A 27,301-nucleotide genomic window follows, 5' to 3' on the forward strand; every position below is an offset into this window, starting at 1 on the left:
CCTCCGCTCCCTCTCCCCTTCCCCCTATTCTTAGGTTATAACTGGGTTATAGCTTTCATATGAAAGCCATAAATTAGTTTCAGAGTAGGGCTGAGTACATTGGATACTTTTTCTTCCATTTTTGAGATACTTTACTAAGAAGAATATGTTCCAGCTCCATCCATGTAAACATGAAAGAGGTAAAATCTTCATCTTTCTTTAAGGCTGCATAATATTCCACGGTGTACATATAGCACAATTTATTAATCCATTCGTGGATCGATGGGCACTTGGGCTTTTTCCATGACTTAGCAATTATGAAAAGGGCTGCAATAAACATTCTGGTACCAATATCTTTGTTATGATGTGATTTTTGGTCTTCTGGGTATATGCCTAGTAGAGGAATTATAGGATTGAATGGCAGATCTATTTTTAGATCTCTAAGTGTTCTCCAAACATCTTTCCAAAAGGAATGTATTAATTTGCATTCCCACCAGCAGTGTACAAGTGTTGCCTTTTCTCCACATCCATGCCAACATCTCTGGTCTTGGGATTTTGTGATATGGGCTAATCTTACTGGAGTTAGATGATATCTCAGAGTAGTTTTGATTTGCATTTCTCTGATAATTAAAGATGATGAGCATTTTTTCATATGTCTGTAGGCCACGCGCCTGTCTTCTCCAGAGAAGTTTCTCTTCAAGTCCCTTGCCCAACCTGTGATGGGATCACTTGTTCTTTTCTTGCTTATATGTTTGAGTTCTCTGTGGATTCTGGTTATTAAACCTTTGTCAGAGACATAACCTGCAAATATCTTCTCCCATTCTGAGGGCTGTTTGCTTGCTTTACTTACTGTGTTCTTGGCTGTGCAGTAGCTTTTTAGTTTGATCAGGTCCCAGTAGTGTATTTTTGAAGCTGCTTCAATTGCCCTGGGGGTCCTCCTTATAAAATAATCACCCAGACTGATTTCTTCAAGGGTTTTCCCTGCACTCTCTTCTAGTATTTTTATAGTTTCATGTCTTAAGTTTAAATCTTTAATCCAGTTAATGGTGAAAGGTGTGGGTCCAATTTCAGTCTTCTATAGGTTGCCAGCCAGTTCACCCAGCACCATTTGTTAAATAGGGAATCTTTTCCCCATTGAATGTTTTTAATTGGCTTGTCAAAGATCAAATAACAGTAAGTAGCTGGATTCATCTCTTGGTTCTCTATTCTGTTCCAGACATCTACTTCTTTGTTTTTGTTCCAGTACCATGCTGTTTTGTTCACTATCATAGTCTGAGGTCTGGTAGCGTGATTCCCCCTGCTTTGTTTTTATTTCTGAGTAATGTCTTGGCTATTCGAGGTTTATTCTGATTCCATATAAAATGAAGTATTATTTTTTCAAGATCTTTAAAGTATGACAGTGGAGCTTTAATAGGGATTGTATTAAAATTGTATATTGCTTTGGGTAGTATGGACATTTTAACAATGTTGACTCTTCCCAGCCATTAGTGTGGTATGTTTTTCCATTTGTTAACATTTTCAGCTATTTCTTTTCTTAGTGTTTCATAGTCCTCTTTATAGAGATCTTTCATGTCCTTTGTCCTTTGTAAACTCCCAAATATTTCATCTTCTTTGGCACTACTATGAATGGAATAGAGTCCTTAACTGTTGTTATAGCTTAACTATTGTTTGTATATATAAAGGCTATTGATTCATGAATGTTGATTTTGTAACCTGAGACACTGTTGTATTCCTTGATCAATTCTAAGAGTTTTGTAGTAGAATCCCTGGTGTGTTCCAGACCATATCATCTGTGAAGAGTGAAAGTTTAATCTCTTCTGACCCTATATGGATACCCTTGTTTGCCTTTTCTTTCCTAATTGCAGTTGCTAAAACTTCCATTACAATGTTAAAGAGCAGTGGAAACAATGGGCAGTCTTGTCTGGTTCCTGATCTGAGTGGAAATGATTTCAATTTAACTCCATTCAATACGATATTGGCTGTGGGTTTGCTTAGATGGCCTCTATCAGTTTAAGAAATGTCCTTTCGGGCGGCGCCTGTGGCTCAGTTGGTAAGGCGCCAGCCCCATATACCGAGGGTGGAGGCTTCAAACCTGGCCCCGGCCAAACTGCAATAAAAAAATAGCCAGGCGTTGTGGCAGGGGCCTGTAGTCCCAGCTACTCGGGAGGCTGAGGCAAGAGAATCGCTTAAGCCCAGGAGTTGGAGGTTGCTGTGAGCTGTGTGAGGCCACTGCACTCCACCGAGGGCCATAAAGTGAGACTCTGTCTCTACAAAAAAAAAAAAAAAAAGAAATGTCCTTTCTATACCAATTTGCTTAAGTGTTCTAATCATAAAGGGATGCTGGATATTACCAAAATCTTTTTCTGCATCAATTGAGAGAATCATATGGTCTTTTTTTTTAAATTTGTTTATGTGCTGAATTATACTTATAGATTTACGGATATTAAACAGTCTTGAGACCCTGGTATAAAACCAACTTGGTCATGATGTATAATTTGTTTGATGTATTGTTGGATTCTGTTTGTTAGGATCTTGTTGAATATTTTTACATCTATATTCATTAGTGAAATTGGTCTATAGTTTTCTTGTTGGGTCTTTTCCTGGTTTGGGGATCAGGGTGATGTTTGCTTTATAGAACGTGTTGGGTAATCTTCCTTCTTTTTCAACATTTTGGAACAGGTTGAGTAATATAGGTACTAATTCCTCTTTAAAGGTTTGGTAGAATTCTGACGTGAAGCCATCTGGTCCCGGGCTTTTCTTTTTAGGGAGATTTTTGTATGGTTGATGCTATTTCAGAACTTGATATGGGCCTGTTCAACATTTCTACTTGATTCTGGCTAAGTCTTGGAAGGTGATGTGCTTCCAAGTATTGGTCTATTTCCTTCAGATTTTCATATTTCTGAGAATAAAGTTTCTTGTAATATTCATTATGGATTTTTTGAATTTCTGTGCAGTATGTTGGTATTTCATCTTTGTCGTTTCTGATTGATGAGATTAGAGATTTTAATCTTTTTTTCCTGATTAGGTTAGCCATAGGTTTATTCTATTTTATTGACCTTTTCAAGAGACCAACTTTTTGAACTTTTTGATTTCTTGTATAATTGTTTTGTTTTCAATTTCATTTAATTCTGCTCTAATTTTGGTTATTTCTTTTCTTCTACTGGGTTTGGGGTTGGAATGTTCTTCCTTTTCCAGTTGCTTGAGATGTCCTATTAAGTTGTTAACTTCCTCTCTTTCCATTCTCTTGAGGAAGGCTGGCAGTGCTATAAATTTCACTCTTAGGACTGCCTTTGCAGTAGCCCAGAGGTTCTGATAATTCATGCCTTTATTGTCATTTAGTTCCAAAAATTTGGCAATTTCCTTCTTAATCTCATCTCTGACCCAGCTATCATTCAGCATAAGGTTATTTAACTTCCATGTTTTTGTATGAGTATGCAGATTCCTGTTGTTACTGACATCAACTTTTATTCCATGATGGTCCGAGAAGATGCAAGGAATAATTTCTATTTCTTTAAATTTACTAAGGTTAGACTTGTGACCTAAGATGTGATCAATTGTGGAGTATGTTCCGTGGGCTGATGAGAAGTATGTGTGTTCAGTTTTCTTGGGATTAAATGTTCTGTAGATGTCTGCTAATCCAAATGTTGGATGGTTAGGTTTAAATCTAAAATTTCTTTGCCCAGCTTCTTATTGAAGGATCGATCCAACACTACCAAAGGAGTGTTGAAATCTCCAACTGTTATGGAGCTGGAGGAAATCAAGTTGCTCATGTCTGTCAGAGTTTCTCTTATAAATTGAGGTGCATTCTGATTGGGTGCATAGATATTAATAATTGAAATCTCATTATATTGAGTTTATCCTTCCTTACTTTTGTTGGTTTAAAGCCTATTGTATCCGCAAATAGAATTGCAACACCTGCTTTTTTCTGATTACCATTTGCCTGAAATATGGATGACCACCCTTTCACCCTGAGTCTATATTTGTCTTTTAAGGTAAGATGTGACTCTTGTATGCAGCAAATATCTGGCCTGAGTTTTTGTATCCAGTCAGCTAACCTGTGCCTCTTTAGTGGACAGTTTAAGCCGTTCACATTAATGGAGAATATTGATCAATCTGGTAAAATTTTGGGTATCGAGTTTTTTGAAACTCTAGTGGACATTTTTAATCCTTTTGCCACTGTGGAAGTTGGAGTTTGATCAATAGTTTCTGAGTGAGTTTGCCTTTGTTGTAGAGGATTGGGCTGGTCATTATGGAGGATAGGTCTGAGAATATACTGAGAGCTGGGTTGGTTATGGCAAATTTCTTCAACATATGAATGTCATAAAAGTATTTAATTTCTCCATCATAAATGAAACTTAGGTTAGCTGGATACAGTATCCGGGATTGAACGTTATTTTGTTTTAGGAGATTAAAAGTCGATGACCACCATTTCTGGCTTGAAAAGTTTCAGCAGAGAGATCTGCGGTCATTCTAATTTTCTTCCCTTTGTAGGTAATGGATTTCTAACGTGTGCTTGCATTCAGAATTTTCTCCTTCATATTAACTTTAGTGAAGTTAATTATGATATGCCTGGGGTATGTCTTTTTTGGATTGAGTTGTTCTGGGGTTTTGAAACTGTCTGCTATCTGAATTTCAGAATCCCTTGGCATGTCTGGAAAATTCTCTTTTATAATTTCATGGAGAAGGGCCTCTGGGCCTAGTGAGGCCACTTCATCAGTTTCAGAGATTCCAATGAGGCGGATATTAGCCTTCTTCAAATTATCCCTGAGTTCTCTGAGAGAATGATCCGTTTTTGCTCTCCATTTCTCTTCCTTCTTAAGAATTTGGGAGTGTTCAAAGGCCTTGTCATCAATGTCAGAAATCTTTTCTTCTGCTTGCTCCACTCTGTTACTGAGGGATTCTACTGTATTTTTCAGATCTTTGAGGCCTGGAGATTCTTTCTTGAGTGCGTCAAACTCTTTGGTGGTTTTGTCTTTAAATTCGTTAAATTCTTGAGACAACTTTTGAATTTCTCCTCGAATTTCTAATTCCGAATTTTGAATTGCTTCTCGAATTTCTAATTCCAAATTTTCCTCCATTCTATTAATCTTGTTTGCATTCCAAATTCTGAATTCGATTTCTGACATCTCGGCCAGCTGTTTATGAATGGGATCTTCAGTTACATCTGCCATATCTATCCTTGGGGGGGGGGGTTGATCTATTCTGGTTATTCATGTTACCAGAGTTTTCCCGCTGATTCCGCTCCATGATTGTTTTACACCATTTGACTTTTCCCCTGGAGCTTTGTTGAGGATCCGTATAGTGCTATGGCCTGCGAAACTGGGGACCTGTTTTGTGTGGTGTGGCTAAGTGGTTCTGTCTTGTTTTCATCTGGTCTCTGTTTGACCATAGTGAAATAGTTACTCTGGGTTGAAGTCTCTCAGCTGCGGAGAAATACCAGCAATTAAGTCACCCCGTCCCCCACAGGCAACAATTGGAAAAGGAAAATGAAACCTTCGTACAACCACACACCCAGAGCACCACCTGAAGTGTCCTCGGGCAATTGACTCAGTTCAAAAAATCCAAATCAGTTGTCTCAGTCAGGTTAAAAGAGACAGTTTAAAAGGTCTCTGGCAACTGGATCTCAGGGGTCTGGTGACAACTCAGATATGGCTTGCTCTGGTGTTCCATGGAGTCAGGAGTACCCATCCAGCAAATAGATCAGTCTGGGAAGGTTGATGCTTCCTTCTGCACCTTTTACCTCTGTCACACCTAATCACTGATAGCCCCGCAGGGCTGTGAGCTGGTTGCCTGTAGTGACCGGATACTCCAGGGGTTTGCACCTGCCTGAATCACCAGGAAATCTCTTTCTGCTCAGCCAGGCTGCTGTGCTCTGTCTTTGTCTAGCAGGGGGAGGTGAGGCCTGACAACCTCAGGCGCTTGATGGTGGCTGGGGGTGGGGGTGGGGGAGGGGTGTTCACTCAGTTTTAGCCCTGCCCCTGATTGATGTTACTAACAGAACAGAACAGAACAGAACAACTTTGCGTGAATTTGTTTCTGTCCCTGCTAAATTCCCCTGCAGAAGAGAAGTTGTTTTGAGTTCCCAGAGCCTGCCCCTCAGGCCCTGTCTTTGTTACTGCAGGTTTGTATTCAGTTACCTGTCAGTTCTCGCCTCCTGTTTTCCTTTGTGTATAGGCTGTCGATCCCCTTAGGGCCAGGTGTGTCTTAGGCTCAGTAAAATGGTCCTTTGGGTCAGTCCTACCCTTGGAACTTCCTGGCTGTGCACATGCATTTCTAGTCCCCAAGCTCCACCCAGGCTGGTACCATCTCAGGCAAACCCTTTACTCATGGGGCTTGTGTTTCCATCCCAGATCTGTCCTGTGGTGGTTGCCACCTGAGTAGATGCCCGGCTTCCTCTGGTTGCCCAGGGAGGCAGGGGGTGTGGCTTCGGAATATCTGGGAGTGAGCTCTATTACTGCCAAAAGATGGTTGCTGCTCTGCGCCTTGGGACACTGCTGCTCCGGTGTGGTTCCCTCTTAGCCAACTGTCCTCTCCTCACTCCTGTGTGGCAGAGTCAGCACTGACCAGCTGCAGTTTAGGCCCTGTCCACACCTCTTGAGAAATCACCCAAGAATCAGGACTCCTGGGGGACAGGCCTCCAGACCTCAGAGAGAGTGGAGGGTAGTGCTGGGAGCTCAGAGTTGCAGGTAGAGAATATATACAGTTTTATGCCTGGCAGGAGAACATTGTGGCACCCTAGTAGGGGAGGTAGGTCCAGTTTTTAGAGGGTCTCTCCCGTGGAGTGTAGTGGGAGGACCTTTGAACTCTGCTCGTTTGTTTGTGGGGCACTCCAAGCTGTTCTCATGGAGGATGGGACTCCCGTCCACTCTGTGATGGATTTTGTACCTTTTGTTTGTATCCTTAGGGTCGCAGCTCGCCTCAGCGGGGTTGATGTGCATTCTTCAGCCTTCTCTCTTGGTACAGGTCTAATCCACCAGGTTACTTGCTAAATTTCTGTCCTTTAAATCTCCTTCTGGACAGGAGCCTCTGTGGAAAGCTGGCTTCAGTCAGCCATCTTGTCTCTGGCCCTCTTTTTTCCCCCTTCTTGTGATACTTTACTAAGAAGAATATGTTCCACCTCCATCCAGGTAAACATAAAAATATGGAGTCTCCATCTTTTTTATGGCTGGATAGTATTCCATGGTGTATATATACCACAGTTTGTTAATCCATTCATGGGTCGATGGGCACTTGGGTTGCTTCCATGACTTGGCAATTATGAACTGGGGTGTAATAAACATTCTGGGGTAAATGTCTTTGTTGTAAAATAATTTTTGATCATCTGGGCAAATACCCAGTAGGGGGATTGCAGGATCAAATGGTAGGTCCACTCTTATTTCCTTGAGTATTCTCCAAACTTCTTTCCAAAAAGGCCTTATTAGCTTGCATTCCCACCAGCAGTGTAGAAGTGTTCCTTTCTCTCTACATCCGTGCCAACATCTGTAGCTTTGGAGTTTTGTGATGTGGGCTAATCTTACTGGAGTTAGATGACATCTCAAAGTGGTTTTGATTTGCATTTCTCTGATGATTAAAGATAGTGAGCATTTTTTCATGTGTTTGTAAACCATGCACCTGTCTCCTTCAGAGAAGTTTCTGTTCATATCTCTTGCCCACTTAGAAATGGGGTTGTTTCTTTCTTATTAGTTTGAGCTCTCTGGATTCTACTTATCAGACCTTTGTCAGAAGCATAACCTTGAAAATATATTCTCCCATTCTGAAAGCTGTCTGTTTATCATGCTTGGCTGTGCAGAAGCTTTTTAGTTTGATCAGATCCCACTAATAATCATTTTGGTGTTGCTTCAGTTGCTTGGTTCATCTTCGTGATAAAAAATTCTCTCAGGCTAATTTGTTCAAGAGTTTTCCCTGCACTATCTTCTAATATTTTTATAGTTTCATGTCTTAAGTTTAAATCTTTTGTCCAGTGAGAATCAATCTTTGTTAATGGTGAGAGATGGGGATCCAGTTTTATTCTTCTTCAGGTCACCAGCCAGTTCACCCAGCACCATTTGTTAAATAGGGAATATTTCCCCCATTGAATGTTTTTGATAGGTTTGTTAAAGATCAAATTACTATAAGTGTCTGGGTTCATCTCATGGTTCTCTATTCTGTTCCAAATATCTACCTCTCTATTTTTGTGCCAGTACCATGCTGTTTTGATCACTATAGATTTATAGTATAGCCTGAAGTCTGGTAACATGATACCTCCTGATCTGTTTTTATTTCTCAGTAGTGTATTTGCTATTCAAGGCTTTTTCTGATTCCATGTATAACAAAGCACTATTTTTTCAAGCTCTTTAAGGTATGATGATGCTGTCTTAATGGGGATTGCATTAAATCTGTATGTTGCTTTGGGTAGTATAGACATTTTAACAATGTTGATTCTTTCCAACCATGAGCATGGTATGTTCTTTCATTTGTTAATATCTTCAGCTATTTCTTTTTTCAGAGTTTCATAATTCTGTTTATAGAGATCTTTCATGTCCTTTGTTAGATAAATTCCCAGATATTTCATCTTATTTGGTACTACTGTAAAAGGAATAGAGTCCCTGACTATATTTTCACCTTGACTGTTGTTGTCATGTACAAAAGCTACTGATTTGTAAATATTGATCTTGTATCCTGATATGCTGCTGTATTCATTTCTAAGAGTTTTGTAGTGTAGTCCCTGGGGTTTTCCAGATATTAGATCATATCATCTGCAAAGAGTGAGAGTTTGATCTCCTCTGAACGCATTTGAATACCTTTATCCCTTTCTCTTGCTTGATTGCAATGGCTAGAACTACCAGGTGATTTTGAATTTCAATTTCAAACTGATGTATCTTTATGTTCATTGTGATGATGGGCTCTTTCAATCTGTAAACTCATACCCTTTAGTTTTGTGATTTTTTTGATTTGTTAGATATTTGATTTCCTCCGCTCTGTTTTTCTTTGAAATATTTTTTTCTGAAATCCCTTATTAGCAGATCTTGGTTTTCCTAAATTTAATCTTTTAATTTTGTTATTGTTTCACCTCTGTTTTCCACTTCGATGAATTTTTATTCTACTTGATAGAAGACTTTTTTGTTTTATAATATTTTTTAACTTTTTGAATCATTTTAATTTTTTCTCTTTATAAATATTTATAAATGTTCCTTTCTGTGATTACTATTTTCTTAAAAATAGATTCTATTCTTGTTGCATGGTATACTCTTATTTCTTGCTATACTCTTATTTCCCTGAAGATATTCATTATAGTTGTTTGAAAAGTTTCTTTTGCTTATACATACATATATATATATATTTTTTTTTTCTTTTTATTTTGTTTTTGAGACAAAATGTCACTCTGTCACCCAGGCTGGAGTGCAGTGTTGCTACCATAGCTCACTGTGACCTCAACCTCCTAGGTTTAAGCAATGCTCCTATTGCAGCCTCCTAAGTCACTGGGAATACAGGCCTCTGCCACCATGTCCAGCTTTTTTTTTTTTTTATTGTTTTTTGTAGAGATAAGGTCTTGCTTTTTTGCTAAGGCTGGTCTAGAATTGCTGGCCTCAAGAGAGATTCCCACTTTGGCCTCCCAAAGTGTTGGGATTACAGGTGTGAGCCATTGAACCTGGCCTGTTTTTCTCTTTTCTTTTGCTTTATTTTTATGTGTTGTTTTCGTGTTTACATTAGAAAAAATTTAAAAATACTTGATAATCATTGGCTCTATGTTCTTTTTAAAGAATGAGGCACTCAGGAGCTACTGAGAACTCTAACTTTGTTAGGAGGACTTACTGAATAATGAGACTCACTCTCAGGTGATGCATAGGGAACTGGCCATGTGTTTGGATGACCCCCAAATTTATTTCTGTTGGCCTTTTCTCTTAGACTGCTCCAAGAGAAGAATTTTCTATGGGAGTCTGGGGGAAAGGGTATATAAACCTGGTCGTTCATGTTTCACCATTTCCATATGTAGATTTTCACTTTAACTTCCTATTTTTAGTATGTCATCTCACTTCTGACTTGACTTCTGACCTGAATACAGGGTTATTCCAGCCCCTGTAGGGAGTAATCTCCCAGCCTTCTGCCAGACTGGGGAGGTGATGTGGAAACTTCCTAGTCTTTAAAGCTTTACCAATCTGCTTGTTTTCATCCCCAACTTTTATCCCTTTCTTCGTAAGTGGATAGTTATACTAGTTTCTGAGCTTTGATGAAATTTTGATGGTAGAATTACCTTGCTTATTAGTCTCGTCTTGAAAGCTTAGACTTCAGGTTTCTCAAGACTGCTTTTCAACTTCTGACATATTTATATCCGTCATTTTGGTTTATTTTCTGCTTTCTTTGTCTTTGCAAATTTATGCCTTTTCTTTTCCTTTCTTGTAGTTTTAGTGGCTTTTTGGAAGGGAGCAGAGATAAATGTATGTTTCCCAGATGCCATATTTAAGTGACAATCTCAGAACAAGTATTTAAACCCATCCCCAGATCCAGAAACCCATTTCATAGCTAGTAATTTCTATTGCTTCCCAAATATTTAATGAGCAATATATCTTGAATTTAGTAAATCCTCAGAAAAAAATTTTTTAAATAATAGCCCTTTAAAATACATGTAGTTTTAAACCTTGAGTTGTTACTTAAAGAAGTTGAGTTTATAATTTTTCCTGTCTTTCACAGAGACAGGGAAGAACGATTGGCAGCACTTACAGCTGCTCAGCAAGAAGCTATGGAAGAACTACAGAAAAAAATCCAACTCAAGGTAGGCATATTATACATTTTAATTTGAAAGTTTAGAGTTTTCAAAGATAGGGGAGATTAAAATTTTATCTCTCTAACAAAAATTGAATTAACTTCTATTCTTAATCTTTGGCAAGGTATGATTTGCCTTAAGACCATTTCTAACTTAACATCTGGAAACTAACTTTACTTAGATAAGATAGTGAGAGATTTTTTGAGTAAAAAAATATAAGGAAGTTGAATGTTTCCTGTTTTTTAGGCAGTCTCTAGAAGTGTGACTATTTTACATTATATCACAGTTACTTGCGTGCTGTTTCCTCATAGGTTTAATAAACTCCTTAGCGTAGAGACCATGTTTTACTATTTGTATAGCCCTAGAAATATATCATTTATTTACATTTAATGCATCAAATATTTCTTGAGCTTTTTGGATACACAGATGAGTAAGGCATGATTGCAGTTTTTAGGAAACTCATAATTTGGTGTAAGATTCGGATACTGAGCAGATAATTTCCATGTCCATGGAGGTGTACATGGAGTGCTATGGACTCCATAGAGGACACTTAGTTTAACATGAGGGTGTCAGAGGTAGAGAAGTAATTTTTAAAGAATTTCTGAGCTGGATCTTAAAAGAAGGATGATTTGGTTGGATAGGAGAATGGGTAGGTGGAATGCCATTCCAGCCATATGAAATAATACATGAGCACAGGGTCTAAAATATTTAGTTTGAAGTTTTTTTTTTTAATTTTATTTTTGTTCCATTTATTTATTTATTTTTTAATTGAGACAGAGTCTTACTTTGTGGCCCTTGGTAGAGTGCCGTGGCTTTATAGCTCACAGCAACCTCCAACTCTTGCCTCAGCCTCCCCAAGTAGTTGGGACTATAGGTGCCCACCACAATGCGCGACATTTTTTTGTAGAGGTGGGGTCTCACTCTGGCTCAGGCTGGTCTTGAACCTCTGGACTCTGGGCAATCCACCTGTCTCGGTCTCCCAGAGTGTTAGGATTATAGGTATGAGCCACCATGCCCTGCCAGTGGGTATTTTTTTTTTTCTTTCTTTCTTGGATAGTCATTGGAGTTGTAGAAATGGAGTAGGTAGAGGTCTGTACCATGAAGGACCTTGTCTGTTAGGTGGATAAGTGTGGACTTTACCTGTGACTTTATATTTTTCCCAGTATGTTCTAGAATGTGCTTCTTCTCAAATATGTCTTATGGGCAAATAATTTGGAAAATGCTTGCTCATTATGAGCTAGGCTTATTGAGTCATAGAGCACAGTGACATACTAGAGGCTTTATGTAAAATTCTATGTTAAAAACCTGTTTGGCTTTAAATTACTGTTTTCCAAATTTATTTGACCATGGAACCTCTTCCATAAAACATCTTTTACTATTCCAGGGAATGCACTTCAGGAAACATTACTGTGCATGTGGGAAATATTAAGGTCTTTATGTAAACCCTTGTCTTCAGTGTGTAAGTTAACATGGAAGTAAGATATTCTCCTATGATTTTAATGGAAGTATTGTTTTTCCAAGTATTCAGTATAATTTGAATAATTTTTGGAATTCCTATACTTCAACTTTATCTATATAGCATGATGAAAGCATTCGAAGGCACATGGAACAGATGGAACAAAGAAAAGAAAAAGCTGCTGAGTTAAGCAGTGGGCGACATGCAAATACTGATTATGCCCCAAAACTGACTCCTTATGACAGAAAGAAGCAGTGTTCTCTCTGCAATGTCCTGGTAGGTTGTCATATCAATAACTATTGATATTTATTATCAACCACTATATATATTATGATGATATATATATTAGTAATAATTATTACTAAAGTTTATGAAACCATGGCAATTTATTCTTCAGGCCTTTTAAAACTCATGCTATGGCATCTACTAAGTGCCATGGATTCTTTTTGCCATAGATGCTTTTGAATGAAAAGTAAGTAGTACAACTAATATTAGCATTTAGGAGTAGGGGTGCACAGTAGTAAACAATGCAGTTGATATTCAATGAATGTTTACCTGCGTAATGGTAGCCCAAGTCAATATTTTTGACTTTACAACTAAAAAGGAAAGCAACATTTTTAGTGCTGAGATTTGAACCTTCAGACTTAGAGGAAATAATTTTCTCTTATGCTGGCTGTGATGAATAGCATGCCTTTTGACCAGGTGTCTTCTATAGGATTCTCCGACTTGTTCTCTAAGGAAAACATTTTAAAGCCTGATATGTAAAACTTGAGAGATCTAAATTTGCATATAGTTTATTGGATTGAATGTGTAGTATTTAAAATTAGATATAGTGTTAGTTGATTACATTGTTTCAATTTTATGCTTTTAGATCTCTTCAGAGGTATATCTGTTTAGCCATATTAAAGGGAAAAAACATCAGCAAGCTGTGAGAGAAAATAGTAGCATCCAAGGGCGTGAACTTTCAGATGAAGAAGTGGTAAGCTGTACTTTTGTTCATTTACAGTTATTTATTGAATACCTAGGTTGTGCTTTTTCATTATAAAGAATTCCACTTTTATGTATTTTCCTTTTTTTTTGAGACAGAGTCTCACTATGTGCCCCTCAGTAGAGTGCTGTGGTGTCCTAGCTCACAGCAACCTCAGACTCTTGGGCTCAAGTGATTCTCTTGCCTCAGCCTCCCAAGTAGCTGGGACTACAGGCACCTGTCACAATGCCCGGCTATTTTTAGAGATGGGGTCTCACTGTGGTTCAGGCTGGTCTCCAACTTGTGAGCTCAGGTCATCTGCCCTCCTTGGCCTAACAGGTTGCTGGGATTACAGCGTGAGCCACTGTGCCTGGCCTATGTATTTTTTTATGAGTATTTAAGACTATATTTAATGCATAATGACTACTACACTATAGTGTACAAATATATCATTATTTTAGTATACTTACTAATTTAAGAAATATAGAACTAGGAATTGAATACATACATTAATTTACTTAGTTTCTGTGCAAGCCAAAGTTATGGCAAATTGTTATTTTAATGATACAGGAAAAGAATTACTCAGTGATGTACCAGATTTCTTGGAAACAATATACATTTTATATAATAGGATAATTTTAGATCAGTAGATCATTTAAAAATTGGGGGAAATGCAAACTTACTCACCTGTAATTATTGCTTACATGGAACTTAGCTTTGTTTAAATATATTTATATGTATTTTTTGTGTAACAGTTATTGAGATTTGGATGGCAGAGCTTGATAATCTATGAATATGTTGGTCCTGTTTATAATAGAAAATCCCTAAAGCTATTGAAGAAGGAGAAATTCATATTTGTCAAGCATCTTTTAAGTTGCTCAGGAATGATTATTGTGGGTTCTTTTGGGTAGTACTTGTGCATAGGTGCATGTGTATGTTAACTTTTTTAAGTATGGCTTATATTAGTAAAATACACAAACCTAAAGTAAATAACTGGTAAAGTTTTACATATTTACACACTGATATAAGACACCTAAATCATGATGTAGATCAGTTCTTATATACCAAAGGGTCCACTTAACGAACTTACCCATTCATGTCCCCATAGGTAACTACTTTCTGACTTTTAACACCATCACTAAGTCTTGTTTTTTTTGAACCACATATAAACGGTACCATACAGCATGTACTCTTTTGTGTCTGGTATCTTTCATTCATACTTAAGTCTGTGAAATTGATTCCTACTTTTATGTGAAGCTATAGTTAATTATTTTTCTTAGCTTGTTGTCAGGGTCCTCCAGGCAAAAACTATCAGGAGCATATCTGTAGTTGAATAAAACTGAGTTTATTGACTTGTTAAAGGAAGAGAAAATATATGCTATGGAGAGTTGTGGAGCTTTTCAATAAGAAAATATTTGAAAACTTACAGAATTTGGCTTGTACTAGATGACTTTGGGGGAGGTTCAAGGAGATGAGGCTTTGCTCTGGATTGGATGTTCAGGGAGCATGCGTAATTCTGTGCTTGGTTTCTTAACAAGTTTTATTTAGGCAGAAGGAATGAATCTGTTTTCAGCTGGGTTTCTAGATCTGACCAGTGCTGGATGGGAAATATTGTGTCATTATTTTGGCTTACTTCCCTTTGACTTTTTTTTTAAGGAATTTTCCCCCTCAAATTCTGACCACTTTTTTAAAGGAATTTTCCCCCTCAAATTCTGACCACTTTGATGGTTCTAAACTTCAAATTCTGTCTCCTTACCTCACTAAGACTAACTAACACTTTCAGCTTGCACTATCCTCCCATGCCAAAAATTTTCATAAACCTGTAAGGAAGAATCAGTAGTGAATTTGCAGCTCCCTTTATGTGTGTCCCTTCTTTTATGGATTATATTCTTTCAGGTCTTTGCTATGTTGGCTCTTCTTTAATCCTGTCATACAGTTTGGGTATTTTGTGCAGCTTTTAGAGATGGAAGAATAATCCAGTCCAAGTTAGTTCACTGTACTTGGAGTTGCAAAGTCTCCATTGTGTGATTCCTATATATTCATGTTTGTGATACAATACTTGACACATTTTAAGGTTTTAATATGTGCCTGGTGAGTGGAATTGAACTGAAAGGTTTGCAGAGTAGCTTAAAGGTATCATTGGAGTTGGCCTGTAAATTTCTCCTTTATAATACTAAGCACTTTTAATATAAGTGAAATGCAACATGGAATTAATTATTTATTTAGTTTTATCTAATTTTTTTGAAGTTCTTAATTCATGTAGTTATTCTTGGTTATAGCCCCTTCTTCCTGTAAATAAGTATACAATATGGCATATGAATTATATGATATAGAAAGGAAATTTTCTTTTACTCACATGGAAGTTTCATTTTTAATCAGTGACGGTATCTATGGAAAACATACTTGTTCTACTTACAGTTATTACTTGTCAACTGTGATGTCTTTATATTTTATACACATTGCTTGTGACCCTTCTTCTTTGACATATAAGATTTTATTTATATTACCTCTGACCTAATAAAATTGTACCTTTAACCTTATGAACTTGACATCTCAGATAACTTACTCTTGATCTTTGACACATTTTGTTTTAGGCCTGTTCAACATAATAGGTAGCTGCTGAATAAGAAAGCTTTATTGTTTTGTGTTTTTATTATGATTTGACTGGGGAATTTTTCCAGTGTTTCTTGAGACTTCACAAAAAGGATGATGTTTGAAGTATTTTTGACTTTGTCTTTATTCATCATCTTAGAATTCAAGTGATAAAAACATGTGAGTGATATGATAAAGCTCAAAAATGAGTACTAGTTTTAAATGCATTCTAAAATTTAAATTATTACATGCATTTCTAGAGAAATAATAAAGTATTAATAGTAGTTTTAATAGTTGTTTTCTTCGTGGTTCTATTTTCACACTGTCTAAAGAAGTTGATAGTGAAACTTTGTGAAAGTTTCATGAAATACATTTAATCCTATATGGAGAATGATGTTAAAAAATTGTGTTTTAGTTCACTTTTGAAACCATAAATTTCTGTCTGTGAGAATCATTGACTTGAAAGGCATGTAAATTACAAAAGCTCTGTTTGTTACCCTGTGTACTTAAAAATGGAGAAAATCATAGTTAATATTATGAAGGATCTTAAATTAACTACAATTCATTAGATATTTACAACCAAGTGTGATTTTTGTAAATAGCAAATTGGTATTTTTCTATGAAAAAATATACTAACTAGATTACTGAAGGGATAAAGGGGAAGTTTGAATAAGCAGAAGTATAAATATATCACTGTATTCAATGAAATATAAGCTGACCTCTTTGGCTAGGGTGTACATGGCTTTGGGGTGGCAGAAGTGGCAAGATATTTCTCAGAATTATTGATAGTCTGGGAAATAATAGGTAATTTCTGATGGATTAATTTATTTCCTTACTTTCTTAACCTTTGTTTATAGAAGCAGAAGTATTAATTCTCTTTTTTCTAATCATATTCGGAAATACTTTGTTTGCCTTGCAACAGAAAATGAAGTCAAATGAACAAACTAGAAGTCATTTAGAATAAATCCTCAGGGTTTTTTCTTTCTGATACCACAATAGGGTTAGTAAGTTTAAGTCATTTTGAGAATGGCATCTTACACTTTTGGGATATGGCTTCCATTGACTTCATTTTATTAGTGGGAAAATTTTTATAGATAGATGTATGTGTATAAATCTATATGTTTTCAGTATGTAGTGTGCATACATATGTAGCTGATTATTAATTTATATATTTCTTCTAACATTTTAATTCCTTGGGTAAGCTTCCACGGTAACTAGAGTGGGCAGAGAATGTGTAATTCTGTATCTATGGCTGATTTTGTTGTTTTCATTTGTGCAAGGAAAATTTTTTAACTTTATGAAACCGGTGTTTTATAAACCTTACATACAACAAGTGATTTTAATAGTTTTTAATTAGTACTAAGTCTCTTTTGAATAAATATGCTTGGTCTCTTCTATGAACTGAATGTTTATGCCCTCTCAAAATGCATATGTTGAAGCCCTAATTCCCAGTGTGATGGTATTTGGAGTTGGAGAGGTTGTTAGGGTGGAGCCCTAATGATAGAATTAGTGCCCATTTAATTAATTAATTAATTTATTTTTATTTTTTGAGACAGTCTCAAGCTATCGCCCTGGGTACAGTGCTGTGGTGTTACAGCTCACAGCAACCTCAAACTCTTGGACTGAAGCATTTCTCTTGCCTCAGCCTCCCAAGTAGCTGGGACTACAGGCGCCTACCATAGTGCCCGGCTATTTTTTGATTGTAGTTGTCGTTGTTTGGCGGGCCCGGGCTGGGTTCAAACCTGCCAGCTCCGGTGTATGTTGTGGCGCCCTAGCTGCTGAGCTACAGATACCAAGCCAAGAATTAGTGCCTTTTAAGAAAGAGACACTGGAGAGTTTGCTCTTCCTCTTCTTCTTTTCCTGCCATGCAAGGATACAGCAAGAAGACATCCAGAAAGAGGGGCCTCATCAGAACCCAGCCATGCTGGCACTCTGATCTCCGACTTTCCAGCCTCCAGAGTCATAGTAATAAATGTTTGTTGTTTAAGCCACCCAATCTATGGTATTTTGTTATAGCAACATGAGCTAAGATAGCCCCATCCCTTGCATATGTCCTTAAGGTGGCATCTGTGTTTAACAGAGGTTGAATATGGCTTATGTGAACCCATAGTGAGAGGAAAAGTTGTTATCTTACTACATAATGTCTTTTGCCATTCCTGATTTTCACTGTGAGCCCCTTGTTTTTCTGTTCAGTTAGTGTTCTCTTGGTCTTCGGTCTTGAAGAGTGGCCTCTGGACTCTTGATGTATTTGAAACATCAGCTGTTTATTTACTTCCTACTGATCAAGCCTCCACTCATTTTTCTCTGCTGGCATATCTCTGTGACTTGGCTATAACCTCCATTTGGCCCCTGACCGGCCTGCTTGCTTCCATCACAGGGTCCACACCATTTAGGAACTGAGGGCATCTTAGAAGACCTAAACCACAGGGCCTTTTTCTGACCACACAACATAGCTGTATTGACATAACCAAACCCCATGTGGTGTCAGGGGCATGTGGAGGGACGGTTTTTTTTTTTTTTTTTTTTTAAGAAATAACACCTTTGTCATTGGGAGCCGTATCTTTTTTTTACTTTAGACATACTATTAATAAATTCTATTGTTTTAGTTTATATTACTATGGTTGCCTAATTTTCCAGTTGCTTATAAAAATTAAGACTACTTTTTCTTTTGGCAGCTGTTTATTTGAACATTAGAATAGAATGTTTCTAGCTGATATTTTAAATGTTAAAAGTGACCTGTAGCTCATCTATTGCCTTTCAGAAGGTAACTATATATGTAAATACTATTGCTTTATAAAAGACAATACACCCTTAAACTCTTACTCCAGATCCTGTTAATGTGGAATGATTAGAATTGTGGCAACTTTTATACATCCCCGGAGTATAGGCTGATATACTCATCTGACATATTTCATCTGTCTCTTTTATGTCTATTGTGAGGACTTGGTTAGTATTAAAAACTGGAGCCCTGCTTAGTATTAGCCCTGGTTGATATTAAAAACTGGAGCAATAATGCATTTTTTAATAATGCAGTATTAAAAATTGGTCCTGGTTAGTATTAAAAACTGGAGCAATAATGACGATTATTTCACAACTGCTGTCTTTCAGTTGGATGATAGAAGATGAAATAAGGTTATGTGAGGCAAATTTATACAGATCAGGCTGCTTCTATTTAAATACACTCTCAGCGTTTTGTAATATGTATCTTTTATGTAGACATTTTATATGTGCATCATCTTGAAATTCATATATAGCCTGACAATTTCATATCAAAATATTTATTGGTAAGAGTTTATGAGTTGGAATACTTTTGTATCAACAATAAGGATAGATGACAGTTTGGCATTTTACCTGTCTAATTTAGGTAATTCTCTTAATTTTGCTTAACAAATAATTGATTATAATGCTTATACTTAAGACTTCGATTTTTATCTGACATTCAATGCTAATGTTTAAGTTCCAGGACATTTATAGATGAGCAGAGAATGCTCCTTTATGATCAGAGAATGAATTTTAGCAATAATTATTTTGTCATCTGACTTCTCTTGCCATTGGCAGAAGGCACATCTGTAGTACCAGAAAAGTGACAATGCTGTAAAACAAAATTTTCACAAACCCAATAATTTAGTTTTCTCTCCCTCAAAATAAATTTCTTTAGGTTACAAAGTATTTCAGCATCAGAAATTAACATAGTAAACACAATATTCTTGCCATAATGATTAATAAGTGATTAAAAGTATGGACAGTGGGGGCAGCATCCATAGCTCGGTGGGTAGGGCACTGGCCACATACATCGAGGCTGGCAGGTTTGAACCTGGCCCGGACCAGCTAAAAGAACAATAACAACTGCAACAAAAAATAGCCGGATATTGTGGTGGGCGCCTGTAGTCCCAGCTACTTGGGAGGCTGAGGCAAAAGAATCACTCACACCCAAGAGTTTGAGGTTGCTGTGAGCAGTGATGCCATCACACTCTACCCAGAGTGACAGCTTGAGACTGTATCTCAAAAAAAAAAAAGAAAGTATGGACAGTGGGACCAGGTGAATAGAGCTAACTAAATCTTTATGTTTTAGGGTATAAGGTCAATAGATAATCCTAAAACTAAAAAATCAAGAAATAATAATATAAATATATATTAAAGAACATAGAGAGAAAAGATAAAATAACTGGCTAAAATCATTGCCTCTGGATTGGAAAAAGAAATGAAGAAAGCAGTAAGAAACAACTTTTAAAGGATTCTTGACACTGAAATATGGAATCATATGCCCATCAAGTGCCCATCAACCCATGAATGGATTAACAAACTGTGGTATATACACACCATGGAGTAATATCAGCCATAAGAAAAGATAAGAGACTTTACATTTTTTGTGTTTACCTGGGTGGAGTTGAAGCACATTCTTCTTAGTAAAGTATCACAAGATGGAAAAAGAAGTATGTAATGTACTGAATACTAATATGAAACCAATATATAAACAACTACAAGCCCACAAGAAAGAAAAACATAAGTATACTCTATAGAGGGGAAGGGGAGAGAGCAGGGGGAAGGAGGGAGGGTCACAGGTGAGATTTCACCTAATGAGCACGATGTGAGGGTGTTCAGCACACTCCCTGGGTGAAGGGCTCAACTACAACTTGAACTTTACCTTAGAAATGAAAACAATGTAACCTGAACATTTGTAATCTTATATTAATCGGAAATTATCAAAAAAATTCTTGCTTGTTATATTATGTGCAAAAGGAATTTTGATAGAAGCAAAAACATTTTTATGAAATAAAGGAAGAAATAGAGCAATGGAGATTGTGTTTGTGTTGCTCAGGCATCTTCTTCCTGCCTATTGTTTTTATAATCTAGGTTAAAATTAAATAAATAAATGCATCTGTGTCATAAAAGGCTATTATTAAGGCCAAGATGGATAGTTTGGCCGGTTATACCCTTAATTCATTATTCCTTTAAATCATTGCTGTATCATTTGATTGTATGATTCGAGACTAAATACTGCATTCTATTTAGGGCTACTTTGATGAGATTTGTTCAGATAGTTGCATATATTCTTCCAGTTTACTTTTCAGAGTTATAGAGTTGACCTAAAGCAGAATAAAGGTGTGGGTAATTGACTCTTAACAGATTTTTAGCTGTGTTCATCAGGCTATAAAATTTGTAGTCCTAAGTGACTTTTATTTACAACAGTAGCTGTTGAAGTGAATGAAATTGACTGTTTTTCACTATTTTTTTCTAATTTTCAGCTTTAATTTAATCAGCTTATGAATTTTTATAAATCTTTTATCAAGTTAAGGAAATTCCCATTTACCCCTGATTTTATGAAAAAAAGTTAATTTTTACTGAATTTTTAATCCATTTTATGATTACTTTTTTCTCTTCAATTGCTTTAATCAAAAGCAAAAAGGGTTTGGGGGGTAAAATTTCATTACAAAATGGTTGCTTTTTTCCTTTAATGTGTTTATGTGATATACGACATTAATAGGTTTTCTAATATTAAACTTATTTGGTCATGACTTTAAAAATGCATGAATTTGTTTTGTAAATATCTTATTTAGGATTTTTCCCTTTTTAACATTATATTAGCTTCATATATAAACAGATTTTTCCTATTTTTTTTTTATTCCTGAGAACGTGTCTTATAAAACAGAAATTATTTCTTAATTGAAGGTTTTGTTTAATTGTGTATAAAATTGTGTGTTCTTGGTATATGTTTTTTGAGGAAATTTTTTTCTTTTATTTGTGGTAGAGTACACATAACTTAAAACTTACCCCATCTTAATCATGTTTTCCAGCTATTTTGAGGTACAGTTGACAAATAAAAATTGTGTATTTTTAGGGTGTACAATGCGATGATTTGTTATGTATGTATTACATTTTATAGTGATTACCACAATCAGTTATGTTTTTATGCAGTCATAATGAACTGTCCAAAAAAAGAAATTAGTAAAACAATCTCATTTACAAGAGCATAAAAAAAGAATAGGATACTTAGGAATTAGTTTAACTGAGGAAGTAAAGGATATTTTCACTGGAAACCATAAGACATCGATGACAGAAATTGAGGAAGATACAAATAAATGGAAAGATATTCTGTATTCATAGATTTGGGAGAATTAATATGGTTAAAATCTCCATAATCCCCAAAGCTACCTACAGATTCTGTGACATCTTTATCAGAAATGTAATGGCTTTTTTCACAGAAATAGGAAAAACAATCCCAAAATTTGTATGAAATCATAAAAGACCCTGTAAACCCAGAGCAATCTTGAGAAGAACGAACCTAGAAACATCACACTTCTTGATTTCAAACTATAATACAAAGCTATAGTTAATATCTTAACTGTTTTTAAGTATGTAGTTCAGTGGCATTAAGTTCATTCATATGGTTGTATTGCCATCACCACTGTCCATCCACAGAACTCTTTTCATCTTGCAAAACTGAAACTCTGTACACATTAAACAATAATTCCCGGTTCTCTCCTCTCTCCAGCCCCCAGCAGCCACTATTCTAATTTCTCTCTGCCCCCAGCAGCCACTGTCTTTTGAACTTCTGTTTTAGGGCTGAATAATACTCCATTGTATTCAGTTGCATTCCATCATATATACTGTATTTTGTTTAGCCATTTACCTGTCCGTGGACTGGATGGTTGCTTTCACCTTTTGGTTACTGAAAATAATGCTATATGAACATGAATATACAAATATTTGTTTGAGTATATGTCTCTAGTGATTCATTCTGTCAAGCATATTAATTATACTATTGTTGTATTCTGTATCCATGCAGATTTTTGTCTGCTGCTTCTTTCAATTACTAGTTGGGGGTGGTTTAAAATTTTCCCACTATGATGATAGACTTATCTTTTCTTATTGCTTTGTAAATGTTTGCTTCATTTATTTTGAGGCTATTTTATTAACAGCATATAAATTTAGAATTGTCTATCTTCCTTACCATGTAAAGTAACTCTTTATATCACAGAAGGGAAAATAGAGTAAATAATTTTCCATTTTTTGTGAATTTATCATGAACTTAATTTTAAAATTAGAAAGTGATTAGTTTTAAAACTAGTTATAAAACTAGTCATTTTCTAGATTTAAAATTAAGCTCATGATAGAGTCACAAAGCAGATTGGGACAGTCTATCTAACTTTGAAAATTTTCTTTCTGAAAATCTCTTTTCTTTGATAGTAATATAGATATACTAGGTCTCATTTGCTTAGTTATCTTTGTGGTATATATTTTCCACTTTCATAAGTTTTAGTAAAATTCATTGTATGAATAGAAGAGTGCCGAGCTTGTACATGCTATACATAGAATAAAACACGTATCTTTGTACCCTCCATTCAGGTTAGTAAGAATCTCCTAGTGGAGAATTCTGTTTTTCTTTGACTGAAAATGTGCTTTTATTAGGGAAAAATATTTTCACTGGATAGGTATCACTGTGTTCTTGCTTCCATTCCTAATAGCATAAAGTTTTTTCTTTTTTAAATTGCCTGGGGCTGATTCCTCTGCTTTTCAGTTTGTATATAACCTTTGCAATATACTTGTTAAGCTAAAAAAAAAAAGGTCGTTTGAATTTTGATCGAGATTGCTTTAAAATTGTAGATTAACTTGGCAAGAGTAGATACCTTCAAATATTGATTCTTTCAAGGTAGATACCTTCAAATATTGATTCTTACCGGGACTTTAATGTTTGTGTAGTCATGTCTTGCATTTATGTGTGGGTTGTTTGCTAAAGTTTATAGTCTTCTTCATTTAAGGTTTATTTTGTTTGATAAGACTGATGACTTGTGCTTTGGTGATGTCATATTTACTGTGATGTTTACATTTGTTCAATGACCATCTTATACTGGACATCTCTCTGAAATAGATTTTCCATGCTTTTTGCTTTTTCTTCTTCTCCCTTGTGTATACCTGCGATTCTTATGTTAGTTTGTTTTACATAGTCCCATATTTCAAGTGTGATTATTAATTATTTTTTCCACATTTTTGACTGACTGGGTTAATTCAAAGCTTTTTTTTTTTTTTTTTTTCAGGATTCAAAATTCTTTCTTCTGCTTGGTCTGGTCTGTTGTAAAAATTTTGCTGTCTTTTGAAATGCCCTAAATGATTCTTTCATGCTCTAAGTTCTGTTTGGCTTTCTTATGTTATCTCTTTAGTGAATTTTTCATTCATGCTCTGAATTATTGTTTTTTGGTTTCTTTGTTTTGATTTTCAACTTTCTCATCAATCCCATTGATCTAACTTGCCATTTATATTTTGAACTCAATGTCTAACATTTTGACAGTTTTCTTGTGGTTGGAGTCCATTGCTAGTATGATCCTCAGGGATTGTGGTAATAGCTTGATTTTTTATGTTGCTGGAGTTCGTATGCCGGCTCCTTCTCTGAAACCTATTCTCTAAAGCTCAAGACAGGTAATTTTGTTGTGCATCTGTTCTCTTATGCTGAGAACACTTCCCAGGGAAGAGAGAGAGAGACCCTGGATAGTGCCCTGGAGTCTGGAGCATTGATCTCTCAGGAGAGAGGCGGATGCACTGTGAGCATTATTGCTGCTGTTCTTTCGTCTGGCCCATCTCATCGTTCCCCTGTGGTAGTCACAGGAAGTCCGCGCGCTGTACAATAAATGATTGCTCTGCTTAATCCTGTCAATGATTGGCGACTGTCACCCTGTACCAACTTGAGTGCTGTCCCACCCAATTCCATGGGGGGTGGTAACTGTTTGCTAGGTCTGCTGGAGCATAGATCTATTCATATCTGCAGGCAGTAAAGTTTGTCAACCTGTGGAGCTTGAGCACAACCCTGCCCACGTCCATGGGTAGCAGTGTTTGTCATCGAGAACATTCATCCTATTCAGCTCTCTTGGTGATGATGGGTACATAACCCCCTCTCAAACATATAAGGGCACACCAGAGCACCTGTCCTTCCTGCTCCTTCCTTGGCCCAACATAGGTGACGAAAAGGCAATAGCAAGTGATTTGATCCTTGAGTAGATAGATACAGCACTTTGAGATCTCAAAATTATATGAGCCATAGTACCCAGACTTGGCAAGCAGTGAGTACCCACTGTGTCTTTTCTCTGCCACAATGCTACTACACAATCTCCCATGAGCTCCCTATGTCAGTTCCAAAGCAGTGGCAGCAGGTGCTTCCCACAGCTCCATTAGCAATGTCCATGGGGGCTGGTTGCCCGTAGCTCAGTGGTTAGGGCCCCAGCACATACTGCTGGGCTGGTGGGTTAAAACCAGGGGTTTGTGGTAATAGCTTGTTTGTGGCGGATGCCTGTAGTCCCAGCTACTAGGGAGGCTGAGCCAAGAGAATCGCTTGAGCCCAAGAATTTGATGTTGCTGTGAGCTATGATGTCATAGCACTCCACCAAGGGTGACAAAGTGAGACTCTGTCTCAAAAAAAAAAATGTCCATGGGGAAAGTGTGTAGTCCCAGGAATTTCTTCTCTACCCCTTTCCCACATGTAGGCACCTTCTCCACGTACCTTTGATCCTGAAGTTAATTTTTACTTTTATTGGATTATGGTTAGGGATCATAGCTTTTATAGGTTCTACTTTAAGGAGTACACTTTTTCTCTCCTTTGGTACATATAACATAAGTTAGATCATGCTTGTTAATTGTTATGCAGATCTTTTTACTTTTTAAATGTTTCTTGCTCATTTATATGCTTTTCTCAAAATGAAAAGACTGCCAAAATGCTATTACAATTATTTATTCATGTCTCCTTTGAGTTTTAAAATGAGAACAGATACACACATTTCACTTGATATCAGCCAAAAGGCTGAGAAGCAATCCTTATATTTTAAAATCATTTTTGCTTTATATTTTCCAAAGATTTATCAACATGGTTATAACCAGGCGTATCCTGCTGGTGGATTTTGCTATTTAAGAATATGAAAAATCTTCTTTCTTATTTAATGCTTCTCCTTTTGAATAGTATTTTTCTGGCATTAATATTACTAGACAGTCGCCTAGTTTTCGTTAATTTATCCTTTTGTATTCTCCCCCCAATCCTCCTCTCCCTCATCCTTTCCTTCCCTCCTGTCTCCTTCATAGTTTAGTTTTAATTTTTTTTGCATATGGACTTATTTCTAAAGCATATACTTTTGTTTTTATTGATTTCTGCTTTATAAAAATAATCTTTTTGAACTTATGCTTTTCTAACTCAATATTATAGGGCTTAGATTGGTCCAGATTACTGTTTATAGCCTTGGTTCATTGGTTTTGGTCGCATTATTCTGTTTTGAGATTAAACATGGTTTATTCGTCTGCCATCCTGTTGATTGGTATTTATGGTGTTTTAAAGTTTTTTGCTGTTGTAAACAGTGCTGGTGTTAACATTCCTATACATGTGTAAGAGTTTTTCTTGGATGTATACCCAGGAGTAGAGTTGTGAATAGTATGGTATATAAATGTTTGGTCTTAGGAGCTAATCCCATGCTATTTTTCTAGTTGGTTGCACCAACCTGCACTCTTCCAATGATACATAAGAAATCCCATAGCTTTGTGTTCTTCACAATACTTGTCATTGTCTGAGTTTTTAATATTTGCCAATAATATGGGAGTATTTTATTATAGGCGCGATTGTCATTTACATGATAAATAATGATGTAAAGCATTTTTTCCATGTTTTAGGCAAGTGTTTCTTCTTCTGTAAAATGTCTGTGTCTCCCTACCTCCTTTTCTATAGGGTTATTTTTCTTTTTCCTTTTGGTTTGTAAGCATTTTAAATAAAATTTGTTATAATCTTTTGTTATGTATATTGGAAATATAATTTTTAATGTATTTTCATGTTCTTATAGTTTAGCAAAAATTCTTAATTTCAACATAGGCAAATTAACAGTATTGTCTTATTTTGACAGTAGTTTTTTGGTTCTGCTTCATATATTTCCCTATCCTAAGTTATAAGACCTGTTCATCCATATTTTCCATTAAGTGTTTTGAAGTTTTATTTTTGACATTTAAATCTTTAATCCACTTATTTTTTATTGCTCCATTTATTGGACTCTTCTTTCACTACATATCTCACATGTCACCTCTTTCCTGTGTAAAATTTCATACTTGCATGAACTGTTTCTATTCTTAGTTTGTCTGCTCCACTACCATATACTCTTAAGTAATAAGCTTTGGTGGGTACAAGTCCCTTTTTTGGCTTTTTGTCTCTTTTCTCTTCTTTATAAGTTTTAGAATCAGATTGTCTAGTTCTACTAAAAACCGTATTGAGAATTGTTTTAAATCAGATCAGTTGGAGGAAAATTCCCATCTTAGTATTCTTCTTACTTGTTGAATATGCTAATTTATTCCATTTTATTTAGGACTTTCAGAATATTTATTAATAAGTAAGGTTTTACCATTTCTCCTAGTGGCATTTTTATTTGCTTTCTGATTTGCTGCTTGTCCATAGAAATGCAAGTGGTTTTGTATATCAAACTCACATTCAGCTATCTTGCTAAACTTTATCATTTCTAATAATTTGTCTATAGATTATTTTGAGGGGTTGCTATGTAAATAATCATGTTATCTGCAAATAATAAAGTTGTATTGCTTGTTTCTATTGCTT

At 36.1% G+C, this 27,301-nt stretch overlaps 1 protein-coding gene across 1 annotated transcript in view; it reads left to right on the forward strand.

Moving 5' to 3' along the window:
• Positions 1-27,301, forward strand: part of SCAPER (S-phase cyclin A associated protein in the ER) — a 580,407-nt gene that overhangs the window by 234,761 nt on the left and 318,345 nt on the right. Inside the window, exons 18-20 of the mRNA XM_053594624.1 lie at positions 10,648-10,729; positions 12,300-12,452; positions 13,048-13,155. Coding sequence (XP_053450599.1) covers positions 10,648-10,729; positions 12,300-12,452; positions 13,048-13,155 — 343 coding nt within the window. The remainder of the gene's footprint in view (positions 1-10,647; positions 10,730-12,299; positions 12,453-13,047; positions 13,156-27,301) is intronic.

This window comes from Nycticebus coucang, chromosome 6, assembly GCF_027406575.1.
Source record: "Nycticebus coucang isolate mNycCou1 chromosome 6, mNycCou1.pri, whole genome shotgun sequence".
Classification (NCBI taxonomy): domain Eukaryota; kingdom Metazoa; phylum Chordata; class Mammalia; order Primates; family Lorisidae; genus Nycticebus; species Nycticebus coucang.